Source organism: Microcebus murinus, chromosome 16 (assembly GCF_040939455.1).
Source record: "Microcebus murinus isolate Inina chromosome 16, M.murinus_Inina_mat1.0, whole genome shotgun sequence".
In the NCBI taxonomy this organism is placed as follows: Eukaryota; Metazoa; Chordata; class Mammalia; order Primates; family Cheirogaleidae; genus Microcebus; species Microcebus murinus.
In genome coordinates this window covers 30,299,828-30,321,425 of record NC_134119.1, presented here as the reverse complement: position 1 = coordinate 30,321,425, position 21,598 = coordinate 30,299,828, and the positions used below count along the sequence as shown (strand labels likewise).

At 52.7% G+C, this 21,598-nt stretch overlaps 1 protein-coding gene across 1 annotated transcript in view; it reads right to left on the bottom strand.

Moving 5' to 3' along the window:
- The window catches only part of EFCAB8 (EF-hand calcium binding domain 8), a 59,916-nt gene that overhangs the window by 20,275 nt on the left and 18,043 nt on the right, over positions 1-21,598 (bottom strand). Inside the window, exons 7-18 of the mRNA XM_012754930.2 lie at positions 21,169-21,253; positions 20,534-20,658; positions 18,060-18,133; positions 16,246-16,376; positions 11,604-11,671; positions 11,126-11,277; positions 9,766-9,900; positions 6,274-6,384; positions 4,809-5,036; positions 3,952-4,022; positions 1,205-1,409; positions 163-345 (exon numbers count right to left, since the gene is read on the bottom strand). Of these exons, the coding sequence (XP_012610384.2) occupies positions 163-345; positions 1,205-1,409; positions 3,952-4,022; positions 4,809-5,036; positions 6,274-6,384; positions 9,766-9,900; positions 11,126-11,277; positions 11,604-11,671; positions 16,246-16,376; positions 18,060-18,133; positions 20,534-20,658; positions 21,169-21,253 (1,568 nt within the window). The remainder of the gene's footprint in view (positions 1-162; positions 346-1,204; positions 1,410-3,951; positions 4,023-4,808; positions 5,037-6,273; positions 6,385-9,765; positions 9,901-11,125; positions 11,278-11,603; positions 11,672-16,245; positions 16,377-18,059; positions 18,134-20,533; positions 20,659-21,168; positions 21,254-21,598) is intronic.

Sequence of the window (21,598 nt, the reverse complement as noted above, 5' to 3'; positions counted from 1 at the left end):
TGCGGTGGGACTAAAACAGGGAGGTGCCCTGCCTGGGCCCGCAAGGCTTGGACTGACAGACACTATGGAAAAAGTGCCTCTGCACAAGAAAACAAACGCACAACGAAGGAACGTAGGCGGCTGGAGAGGGAGGTCACCTCCTGCTTGGGCTCTGGCTCCCACCTGCTGCAGCACAAGCCTGTCTGGCTCCATGTCTCTCTCGAGTCCTATCACTGGGACGGACGACGTCAGGCTCCGCCTCGGGTTGGCACTGGCCACAGAGAACCTCCTGTGGGACTTGTATGCCCACTTCTCCGGCTCCGCACAGGGTATGCTGGGCGCGGAGCAGCTGTCCACGTCTTTCACCTGTGCCAGGAAGAGAGCAGCTCGTAGGACATCGCCATGTCGTGGAGGGAAATCCGGCCCTATGCTGATACTGTGGGGCCCTCCCAGCTCCCCAGGCCTTGTTCCCAGAAACCTGGCACCCTTAAAGGCATCGGACCAGAGCTTATGACTCCACCCTGGGCCAACTGTAAATGCCCTGAGTGCCCGCAGGCAGGACACTGCTCCCAGGAGGAACTCAATCTCCCCATCTATAAGATGGACAGTGGTTCCTAAATCTTTTTGAGGTTGTTTTTAACCTCAAAGGAAGCTCTGAAGTATAAAATGGATAAAAAGCTGAGCTCTTCTGGGGAAGCCCCACCTACCAGAGCCCCCTCACCGATACAATAACTTCCAAGCATCTCTCCCCAACACCTTTGGAAAACCACTGGATGAGGTGACCCCTAAGGTCCCTTCCAGCTTTAATCTGCTAAAATATGGCAATTCAGAGACTGTACGGGCTTCCTAAGCCCCTACTAGGAGCCTGGTGGGCCCAGAGCAGTAATGTGTAACAGCACCAGGTAAGATGTGAGCCACCTTCAAGGAATGAGTAACCCGTAATACTAACAAGGACAGGACTAGCACCATCAGCCCTGGAGCCAGACTGCCTGAGTTTAGATCTACCCCTCGTTGGCTGTGTGACCTTAGGCAAGGTGCTTAACCTCTCTGTGTCTGTTTTCTCATCTATCCAATGAGGAAAATTAGGGAAACCTACCTGCCTAGTTCCCAACCCCTTCCAGAACAAGTCACCACTGCCCCTTTTACTTCCAGGGTGCTCCCTGTCCTCCACACCCTACAGGATTCTGGCCCACAGCTGAGAGGAGAGTGCACCTGCTGACCATACCCTCTTGGGCTGCAGGGGCAAGGGGCCCTCAGAGGCGTTGAAGTTGAAGATGGGCTTGAAGATGCTGGTGTTCCAGAAGAGGATGTCCCCATTGTAAGAGGAGGTCCCGAGGAACTGGTTCCGGTACTTGGCCATGCTCAGGATGTCCTCTGTGTGGAAGGTCTGCCAGTGGTAGCACAAGAGCACCGGCCGGGTCTTGTGGAACCTGTCGTGCACACGGCCAGAGGCAGGAGAGCTGGGAGCTCTGCCTTTCATGCTCTACTGGGAGAACACTGAGGCCTTTAGGGTTCTGGAAGCCCACCCAGAGAAGGATAATCTCCGCTGTCAGAGCTGGGTTGAAGCCATTGGCCTCATTTACTGAACACTTACTACGTGCCAACTATAAAGACCCCATCCTAGGTGCTTTACATAAACTAACCTTATGGATAATGAATCTTAATTCACCCTCAGATACCTAGGTAAGGATTAAGGCTCACAGAAGGGGGAAGGTCCCCTAAAAGGGAAGAAACCTTGCACGTGCTGTTCCCTCTGTCTGGAACGCACATCCTATCCCAAGGACTTCACCGAGACCTCTCCTGTTCACCCTTCGGATCATACTCCACCCGCAACACCCTTAGCTGAGCCTTTTCTGACTGTGCCCCCAAGAAGAAATCAGGTTTCTACCCACTCCCAGAAACCTCTACTGTTGTTCATAGCATTCAATATACTTTATAATTATAAATGAAATTATTTGATTGGTGGCTGCCTCCTAGATATAGATTGAGCATTTGTGTTCCCCCAAAATTCATATGTTAAGACCTAATCCTCAATGTGAGGGTGATGGGGGTGGGGACTTTGGGAGGCGATGAGATTAGGAGGGCAAAGCTCTCACAAACGGGACTGGTGCCCGTATAAAAAGGGGCCCCAGAGAGATCCCTTGTTTTTTCGGCCATGGAGGGGTACAGTGAGAAAGATGGTCATCTATGAACCAGGAAGCAGGCCCTCACCAGACCCAAATTTGCCAGTGCTTTCATCTAGGACTTCCCAGTCCCCTGAACGGTAAGAAATAAATCTCTGTTATAAGCCACCTACTCCACGGTATTCTGTTACAACAGCCTGAGTGCACTAAGACAGAAATTGGTACCAGAAGTAGGGTGCTGTCATAATGAATACCTAAAAATGTGCAAGCAGCTTTAGAACTGGGTGACAAGCAGAAGCAAGAGCAGTTTTGAGGTGCATGTCCAAGAAAGGCCACATTGCCACACACAAACCACTGAGAGTGATTCCTGTGAGGGCCCAGAAAGAAAATAAGAGAGCTGCGGAGAAAGCCTCAATCTTCTTAGAGAATTCCTAAATGATCCTGAGTAGAATGTTGGTAGAAATATGGATGGTAAAGACCATTCTGGTGAAGTCTTGGATGAAAATGAAGCACATGTTACTGGAAACTGGAAGAAAGGCCCATCCTTATTAAAAAGTGGCAAAGAACTTGGCTGAATTATGTTTGTGGTCTAGTGTTTCATGGGAGGTAGAACTTGTGAAAGAAGAAATTAGAAATCTGGCTGAGGAAATTTCTAAGCTACATATTGAAGGAGTGGCCTGGCTTCTCCTGACTGCTTATAGTAAAATGCAAATCCTAGCACTTTTAGAGATAAGGTAGGAGGATTGCTTGAGGTCAGAAGTTCAAGACCAGCCTGAGCAAGAGTGAGACTCTGTCTTTACTAAAACTAGAAATTTAGCTGGGTGTTATGGTATGTGCCTGTAGTCCCAGCTACTTGGGAGGCTGAAGCAGGAGTATCACTTGAGTCCAAGAGTTAAAGGTTGCAGTGAGCTATGATGATGCCACTGTACTCTAGCTGGGGCAACAGACCCAGACCCTGTCTCAAAAAAAATTTTTTTAAATAAAGACCAAATTGTTGGCTGGGCGCGGTAGTTCACGCCTATAATCCTAGCATTCTGGGAGGCCGAGGCAGGTGGATTGCTCAAGGTCAGGAGTTCAAAACCAGCCTGAGCAAGAGCAAGAGCAAGACCCCGTCTCTACTACAAATAGAAAGAAATTAATTGGCCAACTAATATATATAGAAAAAATTAGCCAGGCATGGTCGCATGCCTGTAGTCCCAGCTACTCGGGAGGCTGAGGCAGTAGGATTGCTTGAGCCCAGGAGTTTGAGGTTGCTGTGAGCTAGGCTGATGCCACGGCACTCACTCTAGCCTGGGCAACAAAGCGAGACTCTGTCTCAAAAAAAAAAAAAAAAAAAAAAAGGAAGAAGAAGAAGACACCCCAGAGAGATCTCTCACCCCTTTCACTATGTAAGGTTACAGCAAGAAGACAGCTGTCTATAAGCCAAGAAGAGAGCCCTCACCAGACACCACATCTGCCAGCACCCTTGATCTTGGACTTCCCAGTCTCCAGAACTGTGAGAAATAAATTTCTGTTGTTTATAAGCCACCCAGAATACCACTATAGTATTCTGTTACAGTAGCCCAAACAGAGTAAGACATTCCCCTGATGAAATACATGCTCCAGGACGATGGAGACTCCATCATTCTTGTTTATACCCATCCCCAGCACCTAGCAAAAAGTCAAGAATATATTAGCCCCAATGAATGATGGATGAATGAATGGATGAGCAGATGAAGCAACAGTCATTACCCACCACTAGTTTCCTGCTTGGTGTTCCAACCACCAGGTAAGCCAGGAATGGAGGAACACACCTGGAAAGAGAACGTTCAGCTACCCTTATCTGCTCACCACGCATGCTTCTACTCACATGAAACAGGTGATTCTCTTACTCCACCCTGTTACGTAGAACACTTCATTCATATGGACAATCCCACTAATCTGTTGAAAGAAAACAGAACTCTAAAACTTCTCAGAGAAAATGGCTCTGGGCCCTAAATGTCATCCTAAAGATACCAAGCAAGAAGTCAAATGTCTCAAAGATGAAGAGCATTCCATAGAGTCGATACCACGCTGTATTTTCTAGAGTGCTCCCACATCCCATTATCTCATTTCACAGCCTTAGGGGAGGCAGGCAGGGTAGGTATCCATGTCCATTTTATAGAGAGGATACCTGGGAAACAGACAAGTGACCTGGCTAAGGTCAAATAACCACCGAGTGATAGGATCTGAAACAATACTCAAACCCCTCACTTCTTGGCCAAGTACTCTTTCTCAGTTGGTTAAAGGACTGTGTCATAGGGGCTAAGATAGTGGGCTCAAGTCCCAAAGTGGGAGTGCTGGCTTTGCACTATGCCACACCCATGGACTGTCCCTAGAATCCTACCAGGCATTTCTCAAACAGGGGTGAGCACGCATGGCTCAGAATCACCTGACCTCACTGTTGGAAATGCAGTCCAAAGCTCCAATATGTGGGATGAGAAGTGCTAACAAATTTAAAAAGCAAGAGTAGCTAATACCTGTGGAAACCTAGCTAAGGCTGGCACTGTTACCTGTTCATTTCATGCATGAGGACACATAGGCTCAGGGAGGTTTGGAGCAGGCAGCCTGACTATGCTACACAGCCTTTCAGGGAGGCATAGAAAACAGTGCATCCTGGGGCCACGGGAGCTGGGCTCTGTGTCTCAGAGAGGCCCTCCCTGGCTCCAGCTGCCAAGCCAGACTGACCTCCAGCTGGTCTGGGTTGGGAAAGACCAAAAGGCATTCACCGATGTTATAGTTCCACATCTTCATCGTGCCGTCCCGCAAACCTGTGAGCAGGCACCGCTGTGATTCGTCCAGGGCCATGGCGGTCAGCTCCACGCTCTGGGCACCGGACACAGAGAACTCCATCAGCTTCGTGCCCGTCACGATCTCCCACACATTCACTGAGCCTTGCAGGGAGCCAGTTACCACCTGTGGGGAGCACGAAGCTGGGGGCTGCTGGAGGGGCCGGGGCCTCTACTCCCAAGAGCCACAGCCCCTCCCCTCCACGCACGGAGCCCTCCATGCATGGAGAAAACCGACTTTTAGGGCCTTGTGGCAGAACAAGGCACTCTTGAAAACAGGCCTTTCCCTATCATGGGGCAGTGCACACGGCACTGCTCTTTTAGAAGAAAACAATTTGATGAAGTCCCATTAACTCAGAAATCCATCCAAAGAAAATAGTTGTTAACTCAGAAAAGACATTTACTAAAGCACCATTAATTATGACCGAGCAAAACCAAACCAAACAAAAAGCCAGGAAATAAACTACCCCTAAGTAAGGAAATGTGAAGAGTAAAGGACAGTAATGGCACTCAATGAAACATTTTGCTGCCATTACAAATGTTATAACACAACAGAAGCAGGTAAGTCTATTTCAGACCAACCCTCCTAGTGAGAACAGAAAAGCTGGGAAATTAAAAAAAAACCAACAAAAAAAAAAACACAGAAAACCCAAATAAACAAACAACAAAAAAAACCTGTTGAAAGGCATTGAAGAGCCCTAATGCAGTCAGAGATGCTGGTGCCAGCAGCCAGGAGGGGAGAGAAGCCCAGAGATGACTCCAGCCTTGTCTGCAGCAGGTGCGGCCTGCCCTGCCCAGAGCCCAGGCAAGACAAGAGGTCCAAATAGTAGTGAGCACAGGCCCTGCCAGCCCTTTCTGTTCCCACACCCTAGAAACAATTCCATGTGCCCAGCTGCCCTGCCCAACCCAGAGATCTCTACTCAAGACCAGGGTGCTATTACTGCCGGGCCTCCCTCCCTCCCCTCAGTGAACAAAGCCAAGCTACGGCTTCCCTGCAGAGTGGTGCTCAAGAACAGCACCCACTCGGGAACCTCAGAGCGCACCCCATAACTAGTGTCTCATCTCACACTCTGCATAAAGAAGGCTCCTATCCAGAACTGACCTAAGGCACTCAGCCAGGAGCAAGGAGGCTCAGACAATCCAGTGACCGATTGGTAGAGCTTGGATCTGATTTCACACAGACCTGCCTGCAGAGCTGCTTTTGGTCTATACCCCGCTGTCGCCAGCACCACCACCAAAGCCATAAGAGTTCCCAACATGCCACAGGAGCTGACTGCAGACACCCAAGCCCACGGAGGTGCAGGTCCTATGCCACACTACCCGGTGCTCCTGCCTGTCTCGGAGGCAAGCCCTGGGCCACTCACCTCCTTAAAGATCCTGCTGTAGAGGACAGCGCACAGGGACGAGCCATGAGTTGTGATCTTCCCTGCTTTCATAGGCCCCTGGGCCTCCAAGTATCCTTTTAGGATCCCAATCTGTAGGTGAAGAAAGGGACAGACAGCTGGGCAGTCAGGAGACTCTGCCCTCACTGACTGGGTCCCAAGGAGGAACTTCCAATAAACCAAGACATCAAGACATCCTGATGGTGCACAGGTCTAAGCCCAGCAAGGCTCCTGGGGCTGGTCCCCTGCCCCCACTCCCTGGGATTGGCCTTCCAAACCCTCGTATTCCTAGAATTCCAAAGGCCAAGTCCAAGGTCCCTCTTGCTTTATACCTTCTGAGAAGCCAAAGTCTCAATCAGGTGTTCCCTCCAGGAAGCCTTCCCTAACTACCCCTTGCCTTGGGCTGGGCTAAGGATTCCTCTGTGCTCTGTGAAGCACTTAGCACAAAACTCTACCATAGAGGAAGGAAATAACAGAGGACATAAACAGGTGGAAAACCATACCATGCTCGTGGGTTGGCAGAATCAACATTGTTAAAATGTCTGTACTACAACATTGTTAAAATGACTATCACTAAAAAGTGATCTACAGAGTCAATGCAATCCCTATTAAAATACAAACATCATCTTTCACAGATATAGAAAAAATAATTTTGCGCTTTTTATGGAACCAGAGAAGACCCCATATAGCAAAAGTAATCCTAGGTAATAAAAACAAAATGGGAGGTATCAATTTACCAGACTTCAAACTATACTACAAGGCTATAGTCATTAAAACAGCTTGGTATTGGCACAAGAACAGGGACATTGACCAGTGGAACAGAACAGAGAACCCAGATATAAAACCATCCTCATATAGCCATCTAACCTTTGACAAAGCAGACAAAAACATACACTGGGGAAAAGAATCCTTATTCAATAAATGGTGCTGGGAAAACTGGATAGCCACATGTAGAAGACTGAAACAGGATCCACTCCTTTCACCTCTCACAAAAATCAACTCACACTGGGTAACAGACTTAAACCTAAGGTGCGAGAAACTATTAGAATTCTAGAGGAAAACGTTGGAAATACTCTTCTAGACATTGGCCTAGGCAAAGAATTTATAAAGAAGATCCCAAAGGCAATCACAGCAACAACAAAAATAAATTAATGGGACCTGATCAAATCAAAAAGCTTCTGCACAGCCAAAGAAACTATCACGAGAGCAAACAGACAACCTACAGAATGGGAGAAACTTTTTGCAAGCTACACATCTGATAAAGAGCTGAGAACTAGAATCTATTTAGAACTCAGGAAAATCAGCAAGAAAAAAGCAAACAACCTATCAAAAGTGGGCAAAGGACATAAACAGAGACTTTTCAAAAGAAAACAGAATAATGGCCAACAAACATATGAAAAAATGCTCAACATCTCTAATCATCAGGGAAATGCAAATCAAAACTACAATGAGCGAGAATGGCCTTCATCAAAAAGTCCCAAAAAAATAAATGTTGGCATGGATGCAGAGAGATAGGAACACTCAGACACTATTGGTGGGACTGCAAACTAGTGCCTGGGGAAAGCAATATGGAGATACCTTAAAGAGATACAAGTAGATCTACCATTTGATCCAGCAATCCCATTACTGGGCATCTACCCAAAAGAACAAAAGATATTGTATAAAAAAGACATCTGGGCCGGGCGCGGTGGCTCATGCCTGTAATGTAAGCACTCTGGGAGGCTGAGACAGGTGGATTGCTCGAGGTCCGGAATTCAAAACCAGCCTGAGCAAGAGCGAGACCCCGTCTCTACTATAAATAGAAAGAAATTAATTGGCCAATTAATATATATAGAAAAAATTGGCCGGGCATGGTGGCGCATGCCTGTAGTCCCAGCTACTTGGGAGGCTGAGGCAGTAGGATCGTTTGAGCCCAGGAGTTTGAGGTTGCTGTGAGCTAGGCTGACACCACGGCACTCAGTCTAGCCTGGGCAACAAAGCAAGACTCTGTCTCAAAAAAAAAAATACATCTGCACTCAAATGTTTATAGCAACACAATTCCAAAGGTGTGGAAACAACCCAAGTGCCCATCAATACATGAATGGATTAATAAAAGGTGGTATATGTATACCATGGAGTACTATTCAGCTATAAGAAACAATGATGATATAGCACCTCTTGTATTTTCCTGGATAGAGCTGGAACCCATTCTACTAAGTGAAGTATCCCAAGAACGGAAAAATAAGCACCACATGTACTCACCAGCAAATTGGTTTCACCGATCAACACCTAAATGCACATATAGAAATAACATTTACCTGGCATCGGGCAGATGGGAGGGGGGAAGAGGGGATGGGTATATACATACATAATGAGTGTGATGTGCACCACATGGGGGATGGGCACGCTGGAAGCTCTGACTCTGGTGGGGAAGGGGAGCGAAGGCAACATACGTAACCTAAACATTTGTATGCTGAAATAATATGCTGAAATAAAAAAATAAAATAAAATAAAAACTACCATAACACATAGCACTTTCTACCTAAATTATATGTTTTTCTTCTACCTTGTAGGTTCCTTGAGAGATGGGACAGTGTCTTATTAAGATATTCTCAGCTCCCAACAAAGGGCAGGGGGTCAGTAACATTCAATAATCTGAAACAAACTTTAAAAGTCTATTTAATTCAATAAATGTTGACGGCCTGCCTGCTACTCAGCAAAGAGATGAAGGAACCCACATGCCTCCTTCTCAAGAAACATTCAATCTGGGGAAAAGCCAGTCAAGTGCACAAGGATGGCATGCATGTCCCCTGCCAGGGATGCCTGGTCAACAGGCGGCCGGCACGAGGCCTCAGTGGGGCTCAACCGCAAGCAGCACCCTCTTCCCCTTTCTAGGCAGAACCTCTCTGTCCACTGGTATTCGTCAGCCTCGCGGTCCCCTGGCCCCCATCACCTCCACCCCACAGGCAGCAGCTCGCACTCGCTACCCATCTCCCGTGTTCTCCAGGGTCAGGGCAGACCTCTCGTGGGCACCAGCCAAGTCCTAACTCACAGACGGCCTTCCTGCCAGGTTCCTCCAGGCTCTCTCCTCCAGAGAGGCCGCTCAGACGTGGCCCCTGCCTTCCTGGAGTTCCTGACTTGGCAGGAAAGACAGTCACATAGCAGGACAGGACAGAGCTGTGAGGGCCATGACCAAAGGAAGGCATGGGGCCGAGGGAGCGTGGAGGAAATCTCTAGCCCAGCCTGGGGGTCAGGGTGGGCTTCTGGAGGGAGAGTCCAGGGGATGTACAGGCGAGGAAAGGCACAGAGAGCAGGAGCGACAGAGAGGATGACAGCCAGGGACCTAGAAACAGTCTTTTGGGAAATCCCAAGACGTGGAGTCTCACGGGCCAGGCCACAATCTAGCAGCTTCAACAATCTCAGGACGGACGTGACGTGACCACCCCTGGGTTCCCTGGGGAGGTCAGACCCTGGCCCTCCCGGGGCAGTGCTCACTGAATAGGTGCTGCAGATGAGGGTGTCGTCCTTGTGGAAGTAGGCGCTGGTGATCGGGCAGTTTCCCAGGGCAAACCGCTTCCCGCAGAGAGACTGGAGGCATATTTGGTCGTCCATGTCCCACACACGGATGTTCTGGGGGGGTGGGAGGCAGGCAAGAGGCCAAGGGTGGGTGCTCGGGGATAGGGCATGTCCTGAGCACTGCCACCATCGCACCCTCCCACAGAGAGGCTGTTCTTACGCTCACACGACCCAGGTGCATGGCGCGGGATGAGACGAGGGACGGCCCTGCCCCCCAGGATTCCCTCAAGCCTCCGTCCACTGCAGTCGCCGACTCCATGGCTGAGCATGGAGGCCAAGGCAGCACGTGCAGCCAGGCCCTCCTGTGCTCCCACTCCAGCCTCGCTCAAGTAAACCCAGCTTGGGACACAGTCCAAGAGTGGCCACCAACATAGTTGCCAAATGCCTGTCTGTCCCCAGAGTAGCCCCCTGTTCAGAGGAGCTTTCCCCAGAGGACCCCCCCAGGCCCTCACTTCTTAGAGGCAGCCTCTGCCATGGCTGTGACAATTTCAGCATCCCATCCCTGTCCCCACCCCTCCAACCTGAGATCCTGGGTCGGAGGTGATGATGCCAGCTCCCACGGCTGGGAAAATTCCAGACAGTAGTATGTAAGGAGGTATCGGGGAGGATGGCCTGGGTGACCCTGAGGGCCCAGTTCTGGAGGACTGCTCAGGACCCGGGGCTGCCTTCTCTACCTACTGAGTCCAAGAAAACACAACTTGTCCCCTGAGAGAGGTCACCCGTAGCTGCTGGCCTGGTATCCTGGATAGCCCAGCAGATGGGTGGCATCCTGAACCCTTAGCTGCAGAGGGGCAGGGATGGGCCCGTGCGTCTGAGCAAGGCGAGGCAGCCCTGCCAGCCAGGCAGGGGGAGGCCACCGGCGCCACTGACAGCGAGATGGGCAGGGGCTGGCTCATGCGTATCGTACTACTACACTCCAGACACTACGCTCTGTTGTACTGCCGGGTCCCCTCTAAACCACTCAACAGCCCATTCTGTGGGTGAGGAGACTGAGGCTCAGGAAAGGGAAGGGACTTGCCCAGGGCACAGAGTGAGCAGCCAGGCTGGGCTGTGCAGGAACCCAGCTCTGGAGGACTGCTTGGACCCAGGGCCGTCTTCTCCTTCATTCCTCCCAGAGCTCCTCCCTCTAGGCCTTTGCCCAGGACCATGGGCCGGGAGGTGACATTGTTCCTCCCAGCATCGCTCCCCTGGGCTGGCTGAACCAGCTCACATTCCCAGTGCCAGTGTCCCGCCTAGGATGACAGAACTCATGGGGGATGGGGGCTCCGTGAGATAGCACCTTGTCCCTGGAGACGCTGATGAGTATGCTGCTGTTCCTGTTGTTCACGATGACATGTGTCACTGAGGTCTGATGTCCCTTCATCATCCACACAGGCTTTTTTGAGACAGAGGGGTTCCAGAGGTGGATGATGGGGTTGTAACCACCAGTCACTGAGGTGAGGAAATGGGCATCAGCGACCCAGGCCCCCACCGGGACCCTTCCTCCAGGGTCAGGCCTCAGCCCCAGCCAGGCTTGCCAGGTGGGAGTGTCCCTGGGCTCCATTGTTCTGCCCTCTCCTCCACCCCTATCCCGTGCAGAGCCTGCATCAGCATGCTGGGCCTACGAGCAAGGCTGAGAGCAGCAGGAGAAGAGGCCAGACAGAGGCCAGTGCCACAGGGCCTTCTTCCCAGCCCTAGTGGTGCCCACGCCCCCAGCAGTCCTCACCCCAGCCCTGCCAGGCCAGCAGCTCTGGGCGACATGGAGATTACTCACTCACCCAGGAAGTTCTTGTCTGCGCAGTAATCAAAGCAAAGAATCCCTTTTCTTAGATTCAGCACTGTCAACCTACAGTGGCAAAGAGGTGAGGGCTGCAGAGCTTGGTTGCAGCAGCCTCAGGGGGCCTCCGAGACTGAGCAGGTGGGTGGCAGGAGCTGGGGGCAAGGCCACCAGCAAAGCGGCAGCTCATGGGAGAGGCTCCCACTCTCGGGTGGAAACAGCCCCGAGGCAGGAGCAACTCCTGACATTAGTAAGGCATCTGGCCTCATGCCAAGGGCATCTGAACTGGACTTTCACGTCAACTATCCCAGGACAGGTGTCCTCCCACCCATGACACACATCAAGAAAAAGGGGGGCTCCAAGGGCAGGGGAAAGGGAAGAGAGCATCTGGGTGCCACGCCCTTGCTATGCGCTGGTCCCCGTGTGGAGGCTGTCTCCTGGGTCACTTGGACCCCTCACACAGCCCTGGAGACTGGCATCGGCCCTGTGCAGGGATAGAGACACCAGAAGGGGAAGTGAAGGAGCTCGCCCAAGGCCACACAGCTAGCAAACGATCAGTTTATGGGGTTCAGGACATGCTACCCCAAAATATGGCACCTTGGCATTTGAGACAACAGCAGAAACAAGATGCCACTCTCGCCTCCCCCTTGCCATCCCCCCCGAAGCAGGTCATAAAACTTCATCCCATAGGTGCTAGACCTATACCTCGAGGAACAAAATGTCCTTATCTCTGAACACAGGGACACAGAGAAGAATCTGAACAAACAGGGCTTGTTAAGTCCCTGCCCCAGTTTATTAACATTGGATTGTAGCCCTACGTCCGACCGCCCGACCATACTCCTGCAAGACTATCCATGCATCATCAAACTTAGTGTCAAAATACACAGCTTTCCATGTTTCTTTGGGCTGTCTGTCCTGAAGGCTCTCATGTCACATAAAACTTGTATTAAATACATGTGTGTGCTTTTCTCTTGTTAATCTATCTTCTGTTATTGGAGCCTCAGCCATAATCCTTGCAATGGGTGAAGAAAAAATATTACTTCCCCCCGACAGGGGTCAGGATTTAGACCGAAGGGCCAGGATGACCCAGACAGGAGTGCCAGGAAGGCCAGGGCCCAGCAGCCCTCGCAGACCCAAGAACCCGAGGCACCCTGTGCCTTTGCCCACTCTCCTACCTCTCATCCACACATCCTGCCCTGCCAGCACTTTCTAACTCGCCCGCCTTCAAAGGCCCCTGCTGTAGGGCACCCAGCCCTCCTCCACCACCTCCGGGGGCCTAAGCCAGCAGCCTGGGAGCATCCTGGGCGGCATGGAGGCCCTGCCCGTTATCCAGCCAGGCCCTGAGTCCACACTCAGGGCCTCTGCTGGGCCCAGGCCCCCTTCCTTTCTGCATCAGCCTCCCAGCTAGTTTCCCAACCTCCAGTTTTGTTCCCACTCGAATGTTCCCTTCACTCTACAACCACAGGGATGCCCCTAAAAATCAAAGCTTCAAGAAGAACATATACATGCATATACATTTCATTTATTGTCAAACCAGATACACCTCTTTCCACAAGCATGCGTGCAGAAAAATATTCTGGAAGAACAGTCATAAAATATCATTTTGGAAATTATTTCAGGCTGATTCATTCATTCACTCAACAAAGACGCACGGGCCCCTACTCTGCAAGGTTCCCAGCAGCGCAGCTCTGGACCCTGCCTCGCGGCGCTTCCCTTCCAGAGGGAAGCAGCACGAGCAGGTACCTGGGCGGAGAGACGGGAGATGGACGTTGACAAAGCATGGCAAGAGCTGCCAGGGAAATAAACAGGTGTCTCCAACAGAAGAAAACTGAAGGAGACTCACTCTTGCAAGCCTCTCTGAGGAGGGTGCAGGGAAGCTGAGACCCGAAGGACGAGGAGGAGCTGGCTGTGGGACGAGCCGCGACAGGGGCTGGGGGAAGCTGCAGACTGAGGGGGCAGCATGCGCAAGGCCAGCATGGCTGGGGCTGGGTGGGCCAGGAGGCGCCGCTCCACGCAGTGCCCCAGCTGGATCAGATCTGGAGATGGCTGCCGTGCGGGAAAGGCGGCCAGAGGGATGTCATGGTAAGGCTGCTAAGATCTGCAAGCAGTTTGAGTGGGAGATGACGGTGACTTCAACCAGGTGGTGAAGACAGAAGGGAAAAAAGACGGGCAATAGGGGAAAATGACGTGGGTCAGCCCATTCACTCCACACCAGCTCCTCCATCAGGTTCACTCCTGGCTCCAGCCACCTGGCCGGCTACAGGGAGGCCAGACCCTTGGGCACACAAAGATTGTGTCTTGGAGGCTGAGACCTAGAGGCAGTACCAGGCCCCACTTGCAGCTCCAAAAAAACAGATCAGCAAGCGGTCAATGGTGCCACCTGCTGACCAGTGTGCTATACTACATTCAGACAAGAAAGTATGTGTGTAAATACATTCTCCAACCTATCCTCCTAATACAAGTACATCTCCAGTCCCTCCATCTCCATTGGCTGGTCAACTCTAGGCCGCTATCCTATATAGCCTAAATTATTGCAATGGCCTCTTTATAATGCCCCTACTACCACTCCTGCCCACACAGACTCACCAGTCCTCTGCTCAAAACCATCCCAGAACATTGCTCATATCTGATTCTGAATAATTATAAGAAGATATTCTGAGACCAGTTGTAGTGGCTTATGCCTGTAATTCTAGCACTTTGGGAAGCCGAGGCAGGAGGATCACTTGAAGCCACGAGTTTGAGACCAGCCTGAGCAATATAACAAAACCCATCTCTACACAAAAGCATAAAAATTAGCCAGGTGTGGTCATATGGGCCTGTATTCCCAGCTATTCGGGAGGCTGAGGCAGGAGGCTCACTTGAGCCCAGGAGTCCGAGGCTGCAGTGAGCTATGACTATGCCACTGTACTCCAACAAGGGCAACACAGTGAGATCCTGTCTCAAAAAAAAAAAAGGAAAAAAAGAACATATTCTGAGACACTTGGGGAAATATTAATTTGGACTAGGTACTAAGTGATATTAAAGAATTATACTATTTTCTCTATTTTTGTGTGTATTTAAAAGTTTACATAATAAAAATGTTACTTAAGCAAGAGCACACGGGCAGAGAGGACTGGTACAAAGGCCCCGGGGCAGGAGCAGGCCCGAACCTCAAGGAGGCCAGTGGTGCTGGAGCGGGGAGGAGGAGGAGGAAGAGGTGAGAGCAGGAAGGCAGCAGGACCTGCAGAGGCCCTCATGGCCCTGGTGAGGTGACCCCTGAAACCCTCTTGCCATCAGGATCCAATAAAACAAGAAGCTGAATGAAGCGCATACCATATACGTGGGGTAATACTACCACCAGAGCAGAGTGAGGATCCCAACAAACCGGCTCCAAACAAAATCCGCCACACAGCTGCACCCAGAGCACTGAAGCCACCACTGAAACATCCGGGCCGCACCAGACCCTCTCGGAGGCCCGTCCTCCAGCCTGCAGTGAGCTCCAGGGCTTGGCAGGGAATGTGCACATAACACTTTTTGGTTAAAAAGGTACTGGGCTTACAATGAGGCCTGAGATAAACCCTAGCTCAAAACAGTTTTCACTTCCCTCCCTGAGCCTCTGGTTTCCCCTGTCTGTAGAATGACCAGCTGGACTAAATTAGCCTTCTCATCTCAGGATTGAATCTTCCTGTGGACAACAACCAGGACAGAAAGGGACAGACAGAGACAGGGCCTGAGTGGCCCCCGGCCTCCCCCGTGTCTCACCTGGCTGCTCCCCAACACTAGGCCTCAAATCTGGCTTCCCCCAAGAAGACTCACCTGGTGCTCACTATTCAATCTGCGGGGACCCAACTGCCACAAGGCCAAAGGCCTGACACCTGGGTCAGCCAGAGAACGCCACCGAGAGACTCGGGGGAAGTGCCTACCGTCAAATGCACGCAGACTAAATAACACCAAAACAACACAAGTGGGGGCTTCGACAACAGGTGAGGGAATGGGGATTGGAGATGGGGAGGGGGACCCCACACGACTCCAACCTTATTTTTAATGTTTTAATTTTTTTACGTGGACAATGCATTTAACATATACTTGTGTGACTAATAACTGACTTTTTAAAAGGAAAGGAAAAAATTCTCTCTGGGGTAGAGGAATAGATTGGAACCATCTCCAGAGAACTAATGCTACCAATGATTGGACACACACACGCAGAGCATTCACTCAAGTGGTCCTTGAGGTAAGTGGGGTATGTGCTGTCATCACCCCCTTTTATAGATGAGGAAACTGAGGCTCACAGAGGACAAGTAACTTGCTTTCATTCCTTCATTCAGAAAACGTTTCGCTGGCTGCCTCGCCACCGTGCGCCGGCTCCTATGCTGAGCTATGCATATAAATTGGTGGGCAAAGGAGCCACTGGTGGCAACGGCTGAGTGACGACTAAAACCAGACCTCTGTGCTCCAACCACCACACCCCACTGTAACTGCTACCCTGGACCGGCCTTTTCTGCAGGACACTGCACTGTCCACCGGAGATGCCACTAACCCAAACGTGGGTCCCCTCTCTGCAGGGACGCCCACACGACGCTGAAGTGAGGCCAGACCCACCTCAGGTACACTCACCACCCACCTCCCCCACCCCGTGGCCTCAGCCTGGAGAAGGGTCTCCTTACGTGGGCTTCTCAGAGGCCGTGAATGGCAATACTGTCAGCACCAGGGAGGACTTCTCAATGGCAGAACAGGAGGCCACCAGATTCACCTGGTGGATGAACTTGACCTTCTGACACCAGTTGGGATGGAGAGCCTGCGGAAGACAGTGGCGGTGGTAGGGGACCCAACCCAAGGACAGCACTCCAGGCCTGGCCCCAGAACGTGGGCAGGACCGAGATCATGGAGTCTAACTCCCTTCTCCTAGGGAATCACAGACAAAGTATTAATATTAATTATATGGCCCCACGGTCCTAGCCCAGGCCCCATGACCCAGAGTGGTGGCCATCACTTCCGTCTAAAAAGCTTAAAGTTGCGTGAGCCTGCCTTCATTTGCACTCGTTTTATAAGTTAGAGGATGGGCAAGGTGGGACCCCTACTAATATCAGTCCCCCAACAGGGGAGAAAGGACAGACTCCAGCCTGGCCAGGCCATGGTCCTGCCACCCACAGGGAGCCCCACTGTGGAGGAGCCTGTTCTCCGGCCCACTGCTGCCCTCCACGCGTGTCTGGATACCGTGCTCACGGGAGCGCGGAGTGTGTGAGTGTGCGCTCTGCTGTGACTTGGGCAACAGAAGGATAACACACAAGCCCAACAGGTGGGCGGGCTGGGCTCTGAATGTCCCTGGGAAAATCCCTAGATTTTCCTTTCTAGGACAAGAGTAGAGGAAACGGACTGGAGAGACTGGCTCATCAAACATTCGTTCAGTGCCTTCCACGGGCAAGGCCCCGAGCTAGGTTTTACAAACACTATCTCCCCAAGTGTCTGTCATGAAGGCACCAAATCCAAGGCACTGAATGGGACCTGGGTACTTAGCACCACACGGGGGAAGCCAAGCCCAAGATGAGATTCGCACAGAAGCTGGAAAGGGACAGCCACCGCATGCTTCCTCCTGAGAGGGCCACAGTACCTGAAGGCTCTGACCTCTCTGAAAGAGGCATTTAGGAGCCTTGGGCCACCCCACTCCCACCCGCCCTGAGTGTTCTTTCATTAGTCCATTCATTTGTTCAATAAATGTCCTGGGAGCCCACTAAGCCCCAGGCACTGCTTTAGGCCCTGAAGACAGAGCAGAGAGCACAACACAGAGTCCCTGTCCCCAAGAGGCTATCAGTCTCATGAGGGTGACAGGCTGTGATGGACAATACATAGCTGGGAGGTGGCGAGCGCTGCAGGGAAGAACAGGAAGGAAGCAGAGAGGGGCACACAGTATCTGCAGGACGAGCCCTGCAACCTGGAGGGCAGCACTGCCCCGGCCAGCGGTGGGAAAGGGCTGTGTCGCGGAGCCTGTGTCTCTGCAGCAGAGGGAACGAGGAGGAAAAAGGCAGGAAACGAGACCCAGAGCAAGCCGGCGGCCAGATCACCCCGCGTCTGGGTGGCCACGGTAAAGACTTGAGATTTCGTTCCAACTGTGATGAGACGCTACCGGGTGACACGACTGTATTTCTAACGTGTAATTCCTCTGGCTCTCAATGGAGACGGTGCTGCAGGGAGAAAGGAAGTGGGGAAACCAGCCAGAAGCCACTGAACGATTCCAGAGAGAGGCTGTTTGCCCAGACTAGGGCTGAGCAGGGACGGCAGTGAGAGAGACGTGGCCACGCCTGGGATCCTCACGCATTCTGCAGAGCTCATGGGACTCAACAGCTGCCTTGACCTGTCCCCAGAGACCAAGCTCTAAGCACTAAGACTGAACCCAGGGGGTAGACCCACGTTTTGCACTTATTTTTGAGTGATGCATGTATACGGATAATGACCATGGGAACAGGCCAAGGAGACAACTTACCTTCATTCGGTAACTTCTATAAAAGGCGGACTTCTCATTTAAGAGTTTCTGCATGGAAACTTTGATCCAGTGATCTGATAGGGCAAGAAACCAAGGTGCAAATCACCAGCTTCCCCCTTTGCCAGACAAGCAAAGCCTCAAAGGACGTCTCGAATTGGTTTATAACTCCTACGTTCTCCAGGCTTTCCTGTCTAAACACTCATCCGCACCTCACTGTGTCCTCCCTTCTGAGTTCAGTGGTGCTCCACCCCAGCAAGATTAACACCGCCCCCAGAGTGTCCCCTGCCAGGTCATGGCAGGACCAGAACCAGACCGCAGGGCCCCTCTGGCCCCAGATGCCGCGCTCTAAGCAAGCTGATGCTCCACCAGGAGCTCCCGCTTCGCTGGAACGGAGAATGAACTGAGACTCTGGGTTCTGTTCATTCGGAAAAGTAGTCCCAGGGGAGTTTGTCTTCATGCCTCAAACGACACGTGTGCCTTGTCCCGACAGACAAGTTCCAAGAAGTGGAAGGTGCGGGCACCCGTCACAAAGCAAGCACCTCTAGAGCAATGACAGCAGGCCAGGTGCAGCCCTCGCTGGGCTCAGAGTCTCCTGGCCGCCGAAACCACCCAAGGCCAGCAGCTGATGAGTCCCCCGGGAAGCAAGCTGGACATGGACGGGTGGAGCCAGTGGAGTCGGAGGACAAACTTGGGTCCACCCTCAGAGCAGTTGAAGGAGGTAGGTCAGGAATGCAGAGCGGTCTGGGCGCAGGCGCCCTCCCAGGGATTAAGGAGGGAAAGGCGTGGGGTGGATCTGGGGGCTCCTGCCAAGCATTTTACTGCTGCAAAGGCACCAGCCCCATCTTGCGAGGGCAGGAAGAAGCTTGCAAAGGAAGTCCCGGGGTGTGGAATGCCGCACAAGGCTGCTAAAACGGGGCTGGGTATGCGCGACCACAGGCAGGAGGCAGCCTCGTGAGGAGCTGCGGTGTGATCGTGCTTACCTGCCTGTCTCTCCCACTAGGCTGTGAGGTCCCAGGGAGGGCAGGGGAGAAGATATAGTCCCTGAGCACTTACCATGTGCCTAACTCTGTGCCTTGGTTCCATGCGCCTTACAGCAAAGCCATTAATTATGTATGATGGCCCCATTTGAATAAGGGAATGGAGACACAGAGAGGTCAAGTGACTGGCTCCAGGTCACAGAGCTGGGGTGCACACCTGGGTCTGTCCATTTCCTCCAAGTCAAGGCCCACCTTGTCTTCATGTTCTCAGCCTTCAATCAGCAGGTGGCGTGGAAGGAATCCTGTCCAGGACTCCAGCTTCACCTGCCTCCCTCGATTTCTCGTCTACCATTCAGCCCAAAGACCACCACAACCTCCCTGCCAATTCCCAGGGTGGTACAGTGTGGCCAGGGCCAGACAGCGGAGTGGCTGGGGCAGGGCAGGCACCAGAGGCCGACAAGGCAGGGACAAAGCAGGTGGGAGCCACTGCTGCGTCCAGGACAGGATCTATTTCTGCCGAGGCCTGGGAAGCCCTGGATGGTGTCTTGCTTGGAAACTCTGGCTGGAAGCCCAGGGGCAGCTCTGGTGTCCTAAATGGAGGAGGGGTCAGTGTCCCTGTGGCTGGGCCTCTAGTGGCCTGGGCCTCATCTGGATGGATGTGGAGCAGCCTGAAGACCTAACACTGTGCATCCAAGGCTCAATCCAGGACAGGATCCATTTCAGAGGAGTCCCTAGCCAGCCCCAAGCCCTGTAGCTTCTGGGGACCTAGTGTCACTTGGCAGAGCATCTCCAAACAACTTCCTTCAGCATTTAGTCAATCTGGGAAGCAGCCCAGCAAGGTGGCAAGAGCGTAGACTCTGGGCAGACACCCTGACCTCAGACCTTCGCGACCAGGTGACTCAGCTCCTAAGCCCCTCTTGTTAATAGGCTGTAACAGCAGCCCCTCCCCCTGACAGCGATTATGGCAGGTGATGCACCCAAAGCACCCAGCACATGGGGCTCAGTGACGTCGGCGGTGCTTACTCACACCCACGTCAGCCAGGTGGCCTCCAGGCCCCAGAGAGCCCGCCTCCAGGGCAGCGTCTCCTCCCCACCCCCTGCCCACCCAAAGACAGCTCCAGAGCCAAAGAGAGCAGAAGCCTCCTCACCACCATCCAAGGAAGCCAGTGCCCTCACCCCAAGTCTCAGAGGGGATGAGTGACTTCCCCAGGGTCACACAGCTAGTACACTTCCTTTTTCCTTGGATGAGGGGGGTCCCTGCAGCCCCCCGCCCTCACCTGCACAACCCCACCCTTCAGAGAGACTGCCCCTTCTCAGCCCGTCTGGCATCCTGCTCCCACCCCACCGCCACTCTCTCCTACAGGATGCTGAGCTCCGAGGAGCCACCTTCCCAGAGGCTCCAGAGCAAAAGAGGGAGGAGCCGTGGGGCTAGGGCCACCTCAGCACCCGCTCCCAGTGCACTGCCAGCCTCCACCCTGCCCTGGGCATCTTAGCTACCCCGTTTGGAGGCCTTGGGGAGGACGCTGGGGTTGAACAGCCCGTCGGTCACGTTTTCGGAGGTGAAGATGATGACGTTGCCTTTGGTGTCCCCGTAGCAGAACACACCTCTGTGATAGTCAGACCTGGGGAAGGGTGGAGACAGACCAGGCTATGAGCCCCCGCCCCTCCCCGTCCTCCAAGGCCATCCCTGCACCTGGGAGCGAGCACAGTTCCAGCAGGACCTGCTGGCCTCGCTGACAGATATGGGCCCAGGAGCCTGGATCCAGACCGTCGTTAAACCAGAACTCAGTTTTTTTCAACCAAAATAAATTAATCCCTAGTCCTCTAATGGCCCTTTGTCAGGTCACCCTCCTTATAGCCTACAACTTTCCAAGTCCTCGGCCCAAGCAGGACAAGCCTCTGCCAGGGCTTGACGGCCGATTTGGGTGGGGAGCGAGAAGGAGAGGAGCGACAAGGACTCCAAGGTCTGAGTGGCGGTGAGAGGTGACCCCGAGAGAGAAGCAGGCTGGCGGGAGGAGGATCCACGGGCCTCAGAACCAGGGCTGTTTCCAGGGATGCTTTCTGGGGGTCCCAACCCTACCAAGTGATGTGGCTGCCACCAAGACCCTGCCCAGCTCTCCCGTGAGACTCACCAGTAGTCCATGACCAGGACACAGCTGTCCAGATCAGCAAAGGTGAAGGCCCGGACACACTGATAGTTACTAATATCAAAGAACTCTGGGGAGAGGCAGAAGAGAAGGTGCACATGGAACCCAAACCCCTGCCCCAGGCCTGGGAGGTCTCCAGTGATGGGGAGCAGCCTCCCAGCTCTTCCTGAAGCCTCTCTAGCCCCTCCCACCCTTTCCCCGAAGCAACTGGAGGCAACTGGTCACACAGTAAACCCACCAAGCCAGGTCCTTGCTGAAACGCCCCCATGGCTTCCCACCGCCCCAGAATAAAATCCCAAGTGCCCAGCTGCAGTCAGCAAGGGCTGTGTGGCCAGCCACTGTGGACTTCTGCACCCCCAGTCCCCCGCTGCACCCCCACTCCCCTGCTGCACCCCACGCCCCCACTGCACCCCAC